Consider the following 14,800-nt stretch of genomic DNA (forward strand, 5'->3'; position numbering starts at 1 on the left):
ACACAAAAGCTACCTCTGGTGTGTGTGGTCTGCTGTAATTCAGGATTGCACGTCACCCACGCACACTCAGAAAAACATTTTGGGAGCTTGCCACAGAGCAAGACAGTGTTTAGACTACCCACAATCCCCTCCTCTCCTCCGCTCGACTGCACATCTTCTGCAGTTGGAACGCTGGCCAGTGCCCTCAGGACTGGGTCCCTCCCTGTGAGGCCGAAAACATTGCGAAATGTTCTCTGTCAAGATGAAAATAATGAGGACACAAGCACCTCTGCACTTCTGAGGAAAACTATGATAAGTACATGTTTGGATTTGTTTGCAGAAGATTTTGCTCATAGTTCCGGTATTAACAGTTGTGAAATGTGTTGACAAATGCCTCTGAGATCCCCCTCGAGGACAGAAGAATGAATGATATTGTTCTAGAGAAATATTTCTACTATTTCAGAGTTGTTCCTTTTGGAAACTATCTGAGTGCTCCTTATATTTAATCAGGAAAGAGCAGACTTTCAAGTTGGCCCTGAAAACCGTATATCATATGTCTCTCATGGTTTGGATTATTATCTTACCCACAATATATTCAATTTCAAATAATATTTCAAGTTATCTGCACAAAAGGAGCAGAAACATATGTGAATAAATATGACCTAATGTGAACTCCTTCATCAGCCCTGCAGATCAGAGCAGCTTCACCCCTTAAATGCTGGTGCTTTCTTGACATGAACTATTGGCCTTCATGAGGATTTTCACTTTGCCATTCTCAGTGTTAGCTTTATGCTTTTTTAAAAAAAATAGTTTTTAAACTATTTTTTTAGCTATTCTTTGATTGGTGGGCTGAAAAACTTGTTCTTTAAGTTCAGTACACCTGCAGGTGACCTGGTGAACCCTTTTGGCCTAGATTTAGCCAAACAAACAGTTGCACTACCACCACGCTTCAAGACGAGATAAAGTGCTGATGCTCAAATGCATTATTTTTCCCTTCTCTAAAGACAACACTTTGCATTTAAACCGAGACGTTCTACTTTGGACTATTTAGGCCTTTTGGCTTGTCCATGTGATCTTTAGCAAACTGCAGATGGGCAGCAGCATTGTTTCTCTATCTCTCTGACCTTTGTGCCATTGTAAGGCAGTGCAAACCTTCAAACTCACAGCTAAATTGGACGCTCACTCCTTTTCTGAAATGTATTTGAATTTTTTCAACTCTATCTCTGAGCCTGTAACAATGATCACATCACCTGAGAAAGTTATTTTTCCTGTTGCTTTTAAACCAGCTTTCATTAAATAACTTTTACAGAAATCAAACTTAGATGCTAATAAAGAGCAAATCACAGCCCAGAGACAGATAGTTAGTGAACTCTGACTAAATTATGATGCTAATAAGGTTTCTGTCCTATTTTACTCAAGTGCAGCCTTTGATATGACAGATCGTGAAAGACTCATTCACCATCTGGAGCACTGAGTTGTTCTTGAATTGTTTCAATCACATATCCTTGATGAAAATTCTTCACCCAAAACTCTGATGATCAATAAAGAAACTCATTCCCCTGTAATGCCACTCTCACCATATGCAAATCTTCTCCATTAATATTGCCCCTTTGCTTCTGTTACATCCAAGATTGTCATTTTTTTCATCTTTCTCTGTCTGTGTTTCTGTATGATTTATTTTTACTTATGTATTATGTATATATCTGTAATGGGTTGCTTGTTTAAATATGACCTTTAATATACAAGTGGCCTTGTTTCTTTTCTGTCTGTGAAGCTCTTTGAATCTACACTATCAGTCAAAAGTCATTCAATGTTTTTTCTTTATTTTCACTACTTTCTACATTGTAGATACAAACTGAACACATCCAATATACGAAGCAAGATATATGGAATTGAAATGAAAACTCTAAATATGTCTTATATTTTAGATTCCTCAAAGTAGCCACCCTTTGCTTTGCTGGCAGCGCTGCAAACCCTTGGCCTTCTTTCAGTGAGCTTCGTGATGTAGTCACCTGAAATGGTTTTCACTTCACAGGTGTGCCTTGTCAGGGTTCAATTGTGGAGTTTCTTGCCTTCTTAATGGGGAAGTCAGGTTGGTACACAGCCGAAAGCACTATTTGGCAACTGTTAGAATTCATATTATGGCAAGAACCAATCAGCTAAGTAAAGAGAAACTACAGTCCATCATTGGTTTGAGAGCTAAAGATCAGTCAGTCCGGAAAATTGCTAAAAGTTGTCCCAAATGTCCCCAAGTGCAGCCAAAAAACCCATCAAGCGCTACAACAAAACTGGCTCACATAAATACCGCCCCAGGAAAGGAAGACCAAGAGTCACCTCTGCTGCTGAGGATAAATTCATCCGAGTCACCAGCCTCAGAGCTCCAGCAGCAGACACATATACTGTTCAGAGGAGACTGCGTGACTCAGGCCTTTATGGTCAAATAGCTGCTAAGAAAAGCAACAAACAGAAGAGATTCATTTGGGCCAAGAAACACAAGAAATGGACACTAGGCCAGTGGAAATCTGTGCTTTGTTCTGATGAGTTCAAATTTGAAATCCTTGGTTCCACCCGCCATGTCTTTGTGCGACAAAGAAAAGGTGACTGCATCGTCTCTGCATGCATGGTTCCCACTGTGAAGCATGTAGGAGGAGGTGTGATGGTGTGATGGTGTGGGGGTGTTGACACTGTTGGGGATTTAGTCAAAACTGAAGGCACACTGAACCAGCATGGCTGCCATAGCATCCCGCAGCGACATGTCATCCCATCCAGTTTGTGTTTAATTAGACCATCATTAATTTTTCAACAGGACAATGACCCCAAACATGCCTCCAGGATGTGTAAGAGCTATTTGACCAAGAAGGAGAGTGATGGAGTGCAGTGCCAGGCTGCCTGGCCTCCACAGTCACGTGACCTAAACCCAGTCGAGATGGTTTGGGATGAGATGGACTTCAGTGTGAAGGCATATGTGATACTACGTTATGCTGCTAAAATCAAATTAGAGAGCAGTGGCTTTCTCCTTGCAATCCATGGCCACCATTGTAATTTACTATCCTCTTGATGGCATCTCAAATCCACACAGGTTATTACACTCTCATTAAGTGATATTTGTATTGTCGTCCACTATTAAGGAGGTTTACTGTAATCTTCTGTGTCCCTTATTTAAACACAATCTGCCTAACTGCGTATTAATGGAATCTAAACTCATAGTTTTGTACTTTTTGTAGGCCAGTGGGCATAAACAATTCTCATTTGAAGTCCTCAGAAACTCCATTTTCTTCTCCCATCCTTAAACACATAAAAATGTGTTTAAGGACCAAAAACTAGCCCACTTACACCTGATGCTGAAGAGCACCTGAATGTCACCTTCAGATATAATTCTGATCATGATATTATAATATTTTTTCCTTAATAAATGTTTTATTGTATTAATTGTATTCAATTTGTTGAACTCTTAACCTTAGGGGTTTTGTTAAGACTTTATGTTTTTGATCATATTTAAATATAGAACATCTCAAAGAGTTCGCACGCTTGTTTGGCAGCTGTAGCATCACTTTAGTGTCAGTGTTTCGAATTGCATGCCTTAGAAGCGTACCCTCCCTTATTAAGCAAGAGATAACGCTGTTGCATTTACCATAATGGGTGTGAAAATGAGTCACAGGGCAGCTAGAAGAGGAAGGGTGAAGCCAGTGGATGTGTCAACAGAGTGATGTGTTAACAATCTTAAGCTGTAAGATGGAAGAAATTCATCAAACACACCCAGTGTTGAACCGTCTTACTCCTTGTGGGGTACTACAAGCAGCAGAGCGGCAGATATGTTAATATTCTGTATTCGTCTTTAAACCTTCATTCGGCAGACAAGAACAGGCTTGTTTACCTGACCTACGATCAGTACGTGGTGTGTCCGTTGGAGGAAAGTGACATCAGTGTAACCGTTTGGAGAGGACAGCTAAACACAGACAGAGAAACCAAACAGGTTTCACCTCACAGAGCCTTCTTGTTGAAGAGGCCGAGACACGAGCCAAAGCAGACCGAGGAAAATTAGTCTTGAACTGGAATTTTCTAAAAGCCTAATTCCACCCACAGGGTAACCCAAAACATAACTTGTGATGGAAAAGCAAAAATAAAATGACATGCATCTTCCTGGCAAATGCTGTATACTCAACAGAGCACGCTGTAGAGCACACTGTGTGCTTGTGATGCTGCCACTGGTTCGGAAGAAGACTATTTGAGAAAGGTAGAGGGGTAAAATACAGCGTTAGGTTGTGCAGTCTTTTCAAGTCTCTTTGACCAATTGTTACAGTATCCTTGGACTATATATAAAAACTATATATTTGGCTACATTTATTTATCTGGTTAGGTTTATTGGTCCTGGTATTAACCATGGTTGCCTGTGTCCCACTGTCATGACTTGCAGGAAGAGGCATTTTAGTACGCCGAAGCCTTTGTTGAAGACAAGTTTTAATGTCTGCTGTTGAAAAAAAAAGTCTTTAGGATGTCTTGCCAGAGGCTGAATTTCCCATCTCTTTGCCAATAAGAAACGTATCTTTTATGGGAAATTACTTACTGTTTCCTTTTTCAGCACGGTTTAATGAGAAGACAGGGTTGTGTGTTCTACTTACAGATCATGTGCAGGCCACACGGATGCCGCGATGACATCACCCTGGGGCGACATGACAGCATGACGCTAACAGGGCTCCATTCACAACTGCGGTTTAACTGGTGCTAAATAACGCCTGTGTAAGTTAAATAGAGGGTGTCCCATCTGCATTTAGTCCAGTGTGAGACTTTGCAAAGAAGTATACAAGGCTTGTTATTAAAATGCTCCATCAATCATTTATAATATAGCAGCAGGGAGAAAGCAGATTAAGGAGTAATGAGCTACCCAAGCCAAATTAACCAGGAACCACAAGTGGACTGTTTGCAGAAGGATGTGCTGCTTTATATTCCAGACAAGACTGGGATTTTTTTAAGTGCTATGACGAGATTTGAAGACAACATCAGACACACACAAGCACTGTCTGAGCCTTCAGCACCCCTTCCCTCCTCTACCTTCACTCGTTTTTCTTTTGTAATACAAGCAGAGATGCACACCTCTCCACCTCTAAGCTGTGCCAGTTACCAAGGTGATAGGGGTTTTATCCCATACATGAGTAAAACCTAAAAGAAATGGAAGCACAGGCAACAATACCTTGACTTTAGGGCATAATGTTAGAAAATGATCATACACTGCCTCATGTCTCTGTCTATGCACATTTAAAACCTTTGCAGGGAAAAAGAGCTGTCCTTGTGCTTCCTGTAAGTCTGACTGTAAATGTCCCCTGCACGTGCTGCAGCGTTGCAGCACTCTGCAGTAATTAGTTCAGTCACACGGTGTTGCCTCAGCCTGCTGCAATTTTCTTTTTTTCAAAATGTCTATGCACAACATGAACAATTTTTTTTAAAAAGGCACTGGAGTGCAGGCTTTCAGCTTGAGAGAAAAAATTGGAGAGTATGGGTGTGCACGTGTCATAGACAGATAAGGTTAGAGAGGCTCTGGAGACAGCCAGCGTGAATCCAATCTATGTGTCTGCCGGCTATGTTAACAGAGAAGTTCTTATCAGATATGGAGAGACAGAAAAGCAGTGAGGGGAACGCAAACTCCCAGCGTATATCACGGAGGACTAATTTAGAAAGGAGACAGCCAGACATCCCCTAAGGAATTTGCTCTTCTCCACGCAGTGCTAATTTTTTTGGGACTGCGAGACCAGAGCTTGCGCTCGCTCAGCGCCGCAACTCCACCAAGAAACAGGAAGCAAGGATGATCCTCAAACACCGCAGAGCAGCCTAAAAAATCCCAGCTCGGGGGAGGAGAGAGGACAGACATGCACAGGTGCTGCTAGAGGGAGAGAGACAGCGAGAGGAGAGAGAGAGAGAGAGAGAGGAAGAAGCAGTGGGAGTCAGGGGAGGAGACTTGACTTGTTTCAGTGAGAAATCGGAGAGCAATTCCAAAACAGCTGTCCGGCAGACGTCCCAGTCGACAGAAGTGCAGCCTCGAGGCAGAGACGTTAGGGCAGTGTCAACAAGCCACAGGAGCAGCACAGCAGCACAGCAGCCGCTGAGCTCTCACACACACACATACACATACAAGCACGCATATCAACCAGGAGCTGCAGCTTTCAGGAGAATCGCAGCGACACCAAGGAGACTCCAGATCTCCCCCGACAAAACATCTGAGGTGAGTGGCAGAAGGAACTTGTTTCATTTCTCACTCTCTTGCTGTACTGTAATCTGAATTGGAGAACAGTAATGGGATTTTTTTCCTCCTGCTGTCATGCAAGTGAGTTTTTTTGGGTCTGAGTGAGTATCTGTAACAGAATGAAATATTGCTTGGTAACAGTAAAAGCGTGCATGGTAAGTTAAGCATTTGCCTGGCATACATGTAACACAAGAGCTGAACTGTTCAGAGCAACATGATACCCTTGCCGCTTTCCAAGAGAGACATTTTTAGTCCGACTACACGCTTAAGGCATGTTCCTGTGAAACGCAGAGCTGGCTTAGCCCTCATCTGTCTAGGGACGCAGATTCTTGAGGAGATTTTTATGGTTATATTGAAGAGGAAGGGAAAAAAACACCTCTTCTTTGCCAGTATGTGTTTATTTTCTCTTCATGTTTCATACTTTTCCTGCTCATCTCTGCCAAGGATAACTCTAGCAAGTGTTGGCCATGCTTGCGGGTGGCACAAGGGGAGTGAAAAAGAGGGGCAGAGCAAATACTCCACCCTGCTATTCAGCCGACTCCCAGCACCACCACCAGGCCCCTCGAAAGTAAGGCCTTTGCCTATAATTGAGGGTGTTTTTTTGGTGTTTTTTTTATGTAACAAAGAGTTTGGGCTATTTTGTAAGGCTACCATTACCCTGTGTGGTATGTGCATTTGCTTTTTATAACAGCCCCAAAGTGAGGGTCTTTCTGCTATTCAAAGGCGTAACAGAAGTCAAGGCCATGGTTAGATGTCAGAGGAGTATGTGGAGACTTCAAACTTTCATGAAGTTGCTTTGTAGAGACAGTGGGAGGAACTGCGACCAGCTACAACTGCTAATAGCATGCTATTTATTTTTCAGCAGCACTGATGATATGCCAGCACGGTAATCCCATCACTGGAGGGATATTTTTGGGGATGCCATGTTTCTATTTTAAAAACAGGTGAAGTCATATACCGGTCATATTTTAAGCAGCTGCACCCGCATAGTTTTAGAGCACCGGTGAACCCTAAAGTGTCATCAAACTGTTGCATTTATTTAGGTCACAGTAAAGTTACACAGCCTCTCTAAATATACTGGCCCAGTTATACTGCACGTGACTTTTAGATGTCCAGAAATAACCAGACAAATCACGAGCCGTTAGTTTAATTACCAGATGCCAACCCCATTTTCATCACCTCGCTCCTTCTGCTGCCCCCTTGTTTGTATCTAAGCCTCCGCCCTTGAACTGATGAGGCAAAGCTCTACTTTTAAAGAGGCTGGAGTGGCTCCAGATCACTTCATGCCCAGACAGATAGCTGTTGCTGACCCAATGACACAGTCGTTTTATCCAGCAGCTGAATGACCGGCTGCTGGGGCAAGCTATTCTGAAAGGAAGGTGCCATCGTAGCCTCACTTCCTGGGCAGTGGAAATGCTCTGGTCGGCATTCTGCAGCAGTGGCGCCAGAAGGTTGTCAGACCTCTCAGCACATGCTTGCCTTGCAGCATGTTTTTGGAGTAGCTCCAAAATGAGGGTGCAAATCTAGACTTGGCTGTGAGATACACTAGAATATACCTGCTCAACTATTAACAGCCTGCAGAGTCACAAATGGATTCATTAGGTTGGGAGCCCACGAGGGTCCATCCTGGAACACCCTGAGGAGCTGCAATTGATCGATTACCACTTGGGCCAACACAAGCTTAGCCTACCATTGCTGTGATTCCCCACATACACACAAATCAATAGTAAATTAGTCAATTTCTCATTAAGTTAACATCCATATGGGGTTTCCACTGTAGGCATGCACAGGCAACCAATACTTGAAAGACCAACATGAGGACATTTTTTTCCTCGTACTTTGCTGGTGGCCTTTGAAATTCCAGTCATATTTGCCATATAAGCCAACTGAGCCACCAGCAGGATGACTGATGTGAAGGTCACCGTACCAGCTGACTTCTTACAGGCCACAAGTGTTGACCTTGGCTAGAACGTAAAGCATATGTCTCCTTGTGAGAATTGCAAGTGTTGATCCGCTCTGTGGCTAGACCGTTTCTGTCCATACTATTGATTTAGGCCGACATCATCATCTGCTGCAATGCACGGGCTGTCCAGAGAATAGCACAGCCAGGCATTTGGAAAAATTTAATCAGAACAGTGCAATAATCAATAAGGATGTACGAGAGGAAGTTTTTCGTCCAGGAGTGCAGCTGTGACCTCCTGCTCTTGGGAAGAGCAGTAAAAAAAAAATGTATAACACATGTGGATGTGCTGTGCACTTGGAGTGCACAGGAAGCCTTTTGGCTTGGTGCTCTATTTGTTCCGCTTCCTACCCGAGCCCAGTTTCCCACTGCAGTGAGCATCAGCTGTCAAGGTCAGAAAGAACAGAGGAGAGATGCTTAAAAAAACTGGAAAAAAGAGAAAAGGAAGAAAACAAGATACAGTACGAGAAATGCTTGAGCTAAACAAGTACAGGATTTTGCCATGCTCCCCCTACACTGACACCCCCATTAAATACTGCAGCACATCCTCTACTCCCTCCCCTCTTGTCCTTCCCTTTCTCCCCCTTCACTATTAGCAAACAAACACGCTCTTTGCACACATGGCATGCATTCAAAAATGCTATCTCAGGCACCTCGCGCAAACACTCACTCTCACACCGGCACTCAAATAAGACAGAGAGCAGAGCTGCCATTTAACACACTCACACATGTCATAGCTATGTATAGCTCACCAGTGGATGATGATAGATATATTTGTCTTCCAATTACAGCTTCTACAGTAAGAAGATTTAATCTTGTACTCTTGTACACTTTATTAAAGATGTAGTGGAAAGATTTTGATGCTGCACCAGCTCAGCAAAACAGGTTGGAGACACAGGAAGTCATGGTCAAAACGGGTGATTTCCAGGCTGCAGTTTGGATTCAAATTCACAGCAAGTGTCTGTCTCTCTGGCTGCACGCTGATTTGCCTCCTGAATAATCACAGCCTACTTAAAGTGGCTGTGATAAGGCTGTTGCAGGGTGTCTGTATGCGTCGGTAGCAGCAGGAATGTGGATGTTTTGTCAGTGAGACGTTTCTTTTTTTCTCTCTCTCTCTCTTTTTAGTGGGGGTGGACTTGACCGCCCAGGCACTTTTGTGCAGCGGTGCTCTCTGTCAGACAGTCACTGCTGACAGACCTCTCATAAGTAAATATGTCTATAAATGGGCAAGCTCTCTTCTCACTGGTGCTCCCTCCCACCCCCCTCATCACCCACACACCCTTCCTTTATACTCCTTTCCCTTTCTCTTCGGTTCCTGCGTCATTTCAAATGTTCTTTTTACTTACACCAAACTACACGATAGGCAACGTGGTGATATTCTCAAAACGGCGGCATGCAATCAGGCACTTTGTAACCAATCCAAAATCTCTTTAATAGTTTCTACTCAGTCTGATGTGCTGCAACCTAACTGCTATCTCCCACTTATTAATCAGAGCCAACCTCATCAAAGCCAAATCAATTCACAGTGTGCACCATCTTCTTTCTTAACATCCACTTACAGTGTAATCCCTCGCTCTCTCCCTCATTCACACAATCCCCCCTAAACCCCTTCATCGCCCCCCACTCCCTCTTCTGGGTCTCCACCTTCTCCCATCACTCTGTGCGTGTCTGAGCAGTAGCTCGCTCCTAAAAAAAGACCGTCCGGCTCTTATCCTTCTAAAGCCTTCCTTTGCCTCTTCTCTCTCAATCTGCGGTCCAGCTGTTCCACATTAGCACGTCCAGATCTGCGGAGGCCAAAGCTGGCTCACGTGTGGAAATGCCTAGAGACCCAGCCCTCCTCTTCTTTGTGCTAGCTTGCTAAATGCAAAGTGCGGATGAGGGTCTTATTTTCTTGTAGTATTTGGTATTAGAGTTTATTTCTGGGACCGGTGTTGACTTCTTTTTGTTGAGTAGAGGTTTTGTATCGGCTGCAGTTCTCATCAAACAACTTCCTTTCATTGCTGAGCTCAAGTTTTAGAAAAATGCTGACACATACTGCTTTTGTCTCTGATTTCAGGAAAGCGCCCATTCGACCTTTCTACATTGCTGAACATCACCAGCCCTGCTTGCAAAGCCAGTTGCTGATCAATGCTGCAATCATTTTTGGAGTCCTGTGTGGAGGCGTGCAACTGAGAATGTAACTTGAGCTTCTCCCCTGGTGGATCTGCAACATCAAGAACTTATAGAGGACTTCCAACTGTTCTAACCTGCATATCTGAGATTTCCTCTTTAGAGACAGCCATGCCAGCGAAAGCACCTATATATCTTAAACCCACCAATAATAAGAAGGGAAAAAAATGTCGCCTGAGAGATATTTTGTCACCTGATATGATCAGTCCACCTCTCGGGGATTTTCGCCACACCATCCACATTGGCAAGGGCGGGGAAAGAGATGCCTTCGGAGACATGTCCTTCCTCCAGGGACAGTATGAGCTCCTACCGGGAAAAAGAGACGTCCACCCACAATACAGCGTCCAGAGTGAGTTTTTGCGAGCGAACAGCACAGGCGACGCTTCCTTCGTCGAGACTCCCTCACCAGTACTCAAGAACGCAATCTCCCTCCCAGCTATCGGTGGCTGCCAGGCCCTCACCCTTCCAGTGATCTCTTCTGCCGTGTTCTCCATGCAACCAGAGCCATTGGAGGACATCATGGGACCGGCACCTTCCACGAAACCTGACACAGCTGAAGATGTAGAGATCCTGCAGATGGATGCTCTGTTGCGCTCCATGAACATCTTCAACAATGAGCCCTCATCACCCCCCACAGATTTCCAGTCAAAGCCTGACGTGCTCTTGGATCTGCTTGAGAACACAGATAAGTCCCCTTCTAAGGAGGTTGCCAAAGCTAACAAAATAAACAAGAGTGAAAGCAGATTTGACAATCCATCATCCTATTATATCAATGGTCACAGCAACAGCATCTGTAAAGCTAATGGAAGCTTGAACAGCAACACAAGCAGCTTTGACAGCTTGAGCGGGAAAGGAGACTTCCAGGGCAAGAGCTACGATGGGAGCGGGAGTCTCATCGGCAACGGTTACGGACACTTTAACGATGACATTACAATTGGTTTTAAGCAGGAGCTTTCCAAGTACAATGGAGAGTGGGTGGACAGGGACAGTGGGGTGGAAGATGGCCGCATTTGTGATTTCGAGTTTGAGTTTACCAAAGAGAAGAGCACATCACAGGATTCCCTAGCCAAGATCACAGGGTCATTCCTCTCCCTCGAACTCGATCTGGGCCCATCCATCCTGGACGATGTGCTCAACATAATGGATAAACCCGCAGCAAAGAGCAGGCCTTGAGCTGCACTGAGTCCCCAAGAGGAGAATGGGAATTATTAAAATATAGCCATGAGGAGAGAAAGACTCATAAAGCAATCAAAATGGTGTCTGGATATATCATTGAGATGAAAACCAGCTACAATAGACAAAGCTGCTTATGTTTTTATTGTCAAAACATTTAAGTATTCTTAAATTCTAGCTTCCATGGAGTGTTGAGTCTTCTTCTTTGTTTTGTTTGCCATGCCAGTAGCATGTTTAAGATGCATGTGCTTTTTGAGTTACAGCTAAAACAGCCATTCTGTCTTTGATTTTAAATGACTGTAACAACGCTACATGATAGACTGACGCTCTTATGTTGAAAATATGACAGCTTTTAGGTCCTTTTTTTACACTCGGTCTCGATTCTCACACTCTCTAAGAACATACTGCATTTTGTGACTTCAAGTTTGTTAAACAAAGCACGGTTTCGTTTGTCACATAACTCATTTGCCACATTTCAAACAACCAAACACTATGCATATTTGTGTTTTTAAAACTTTAACACAAATAAATTCATTTTCCCCGTAATCTGGCTATCGTTTCTTACAGGGAATGTGTGCAGCAGCAGGAATAAGAGTAGAGTCCCAAGATGATTAGATAAGGTACATTTCATGATGTACTGACAAACCATTTTGTGTCAAAAAAAAACAATTCTAGAAAAATTATATTTCTCATGACATAGTGAGCAAAGACAGCTATGCCCATAAAACAAACAACAATTAAATATGGCCTAATTAGAAAATTATTTGAGCCTTTATAATTATGACACAAAACACTGAGCTCAGAGGAGTATACATTTACTGGGGCCTTCTATAAATATATGGTTTTATTTTATTACAAGGTAGTTTATCCCCATTGAGTAATGCCTTACTGTAAATTGAAGTTACTGGGTAAATTAAAGACAGGCAGGGCTGCCTCACAGCAAAGAGGTCCTAAGTTCAAATCCAGGCCTTTTATTTTTGGAGTATGCACTTCCACAACCCAAAGACATGGATGGGTTTAGGTTAACTGGTGATTCAGAATTGGTCATAGACGTGAACGTGAGTATGGATGGTTGCAACAGGCTGGCGACCTGTCCGACCCCAGTAGTCTAATATCATTAGACGTTCTTAGAGTATGTGACACATTATAACAGAAAAGAACTGTTGTAATGTGGGTAGATCTGTTGTAGTACAGCTTCTTACGTCTTCTTTATCTTAAAATAAAGGTCAACTGATAAATCAAGTCTGAAAATCCAAGAAAAACAGGCAGACTGACTGAACCGAATGGATCTCTCTTCTTGCCTCTTCCATTCCTTACATTCTCCCTCCCTGCCCCGCTGTGGGAGTACTGGTGGGCTTTCATCTGCCCAGGCAGGCGCCTGCTCCATTTGTTTGCGTGAGGATGGGACAGGCAGAGGAGGGGGGTCTTTGAAATTCTTTGCATTCCAGCCAAAGAGCACAAGTGTCCAGGACCAGACATAAATCAGCTGTTCCGAGTAAAGGGGGGGGGGAGCACTGTCTTACAACCTTCAGGCAAACCTTGAGCCAGCAGTGTTGAAGCAACAGCCTGAAAGAACAGGACATCAGTGATTACCTCTCCATGCAGTCCTTTGCAATTACCCATCAGCACTTGCCCCCACAGTTGAATTTGCTGTCTGTACAGGTCCTTGAGTGTAGACAAAGAGGTCTAAGTCATAACAAGACCCTATGGAGGGCAGGTTTCCCCCAACACCCACATATCCCCGTGCCATAATATTTTAGAGAAAAACAAGTCCACCTCAATTTGGTTTGTGTTAGCTCGCTAATTTCATATGCAAATAATTATCTGGCTCCAATTCTGCTTCTGTCATTTACTGAGGCAATGTGGCAAACCGTTCAGAATCCATCAAAGGCCTCAGAATGTCCACAAACAACCGCGACCGGCTCAGCCGAGGCATCCGAAGCCGCTGTGAAACCAGATGTTGTAGGAGACATGAGCATTTCCCCACGCAAGAAAAACCCATGCCATGGCAGATACCCCCAACCACTGGAAAATCCCAACGCTAGTGCTGAAGCATTTGCGTATACTTAGCTGGAGCGCACAACCTCTGAAGATGAGTAATGAAAACCTTAGCTGTCAAGGTAATTGCTATGCTCGTGTCTTCACTGGTCCAACGCTAACTTGATGACAGCCTTCATTTTGACAGGTGTGGACCCCAAGCAGGCTGTTTTTACAAAACAGCTTGTAACCACAGCCCTTCAGTGTGTTGTGTAACATATTAGACATATTTCCACGCACATTCCAAAGTTCTCTCATAAAAAAAAAATGCCAGGAAATACCAGCATTTGATGAAATCCAACACAAATACTCAACATATGTTACACTCTGTTTATTGCTGAGAGTTCAGCACCTACACGAGATGAACATTTCTTTAGCTCACCACCTGGGGCTCTGCCTTTAAAGTTAGACAGGCTTTGTGTCATGTGAGATTGATTTTATGTCATTTCAGAGCCTGAATAATAGTTACTGCATTTCAAGTATACAACTAGATCAGGAGTCTCTTGTGTCTTGTTTCTGGGCTTAAAGGTCTCCTGGGGCCTGAAGGCAGATGAGAAAAAAGCAGGGAGGGAAGGTGGAAGTAGTCCTGGTGGACTGTTTCTCATTACCACAAGGCCAAGGTGGAGGGTTGACCTGAAGAAACCTCAACTCCAACTGCCTCTGATATTCCGTGATAACACCACACACATGCTACGCAGCAGCACAATCAGGCAGCTCATTGTGCGACACCCACAGATGTAGTACAATATTTCACTTGTTTCGCTAGCAAGCCACTGCTTAGCATATCTTGATATTGTGTTTTTGTTTCAGTTAGTCAGACTCTCTCTTCGGCTTGATTCACAGCAATTTTCATTTTGTAAAACCTCTATACAAACATTTTTGCTCAGGCAAAACAGTGTTACAGGGAACGGAGGAGCAAATTAGCGATGTTTGCCGAGATAGGGAGGGCACGGGTGTAGCCACCTGCTGCCTTGTAATTTCCCCAACCACTTGGTGTCTCGACAAAAACAGAAACTGACTCTGATGCTGTGCTCTAGTAGAACGGTACACCACACAAGAAAGAAAAACAGGGCATATTTAGGAAATTGACTGAGTCTGCTGGGGCAAATATTGTCATATAAAAAGCAAGCAAAGCTTTTTTCCTCCAAACACCTGGCCTTACATTGCGTTTCTCCACAGCAATCCCGGGGATCCGACTTCTTAGTTTCCCGGGCTAAGGTGAAGCTGTCATTTCCTAGATGAACAGG

At 43.6% G+C, this 14,800-nt stretch overlaps 1 protein-coding gene across 1 annotated transcript; it reads left to right on the plus strand.

Moving 5' to 3' along the window:
- The first annotated feature begins 5,659 nt into the window (after positions 1 to 5,659).
- cdc42ep3 (CDC42 effector protein (Rho GTPase binding) 3) lies at positions 5,660 to 12,062 on the plus strand. The gene is made up of 2 exons (XM_006799037.3): positions 5,660 to 6,193; positions 10,231 to 12,062. Exon 2 carries the CDS (start codon positions 10,455 to 10,457, stop codon positions 11,514 to 11,516), a length of 1,062 nt encoding a protein of 353 aa, XP_006799100.2. The 5' UTR covers positions 5,660 to 6,193; positions 10,231 to 10,454; the 3' UTR covers positions 11,517 to 12,062.
- The last annotated feature ends 2,738 nt before the right edge of the window (positions 12,063 to 14,800 follow it).

This window comes from Neolamprologus brichardi, chromosome 13, assembly GCF_056152115.1.
Source record: "Neolamprologus brichardi isolate AB-2024 chromosome 13, ASM5615211v1, whole genome shotgun sequence".
NCBI lineage: Eukaryota > Metazoa > Chordata > Actinopteri > Cichliformes > Cichlidae > Neolamprologus > Neolamprologus brichardi.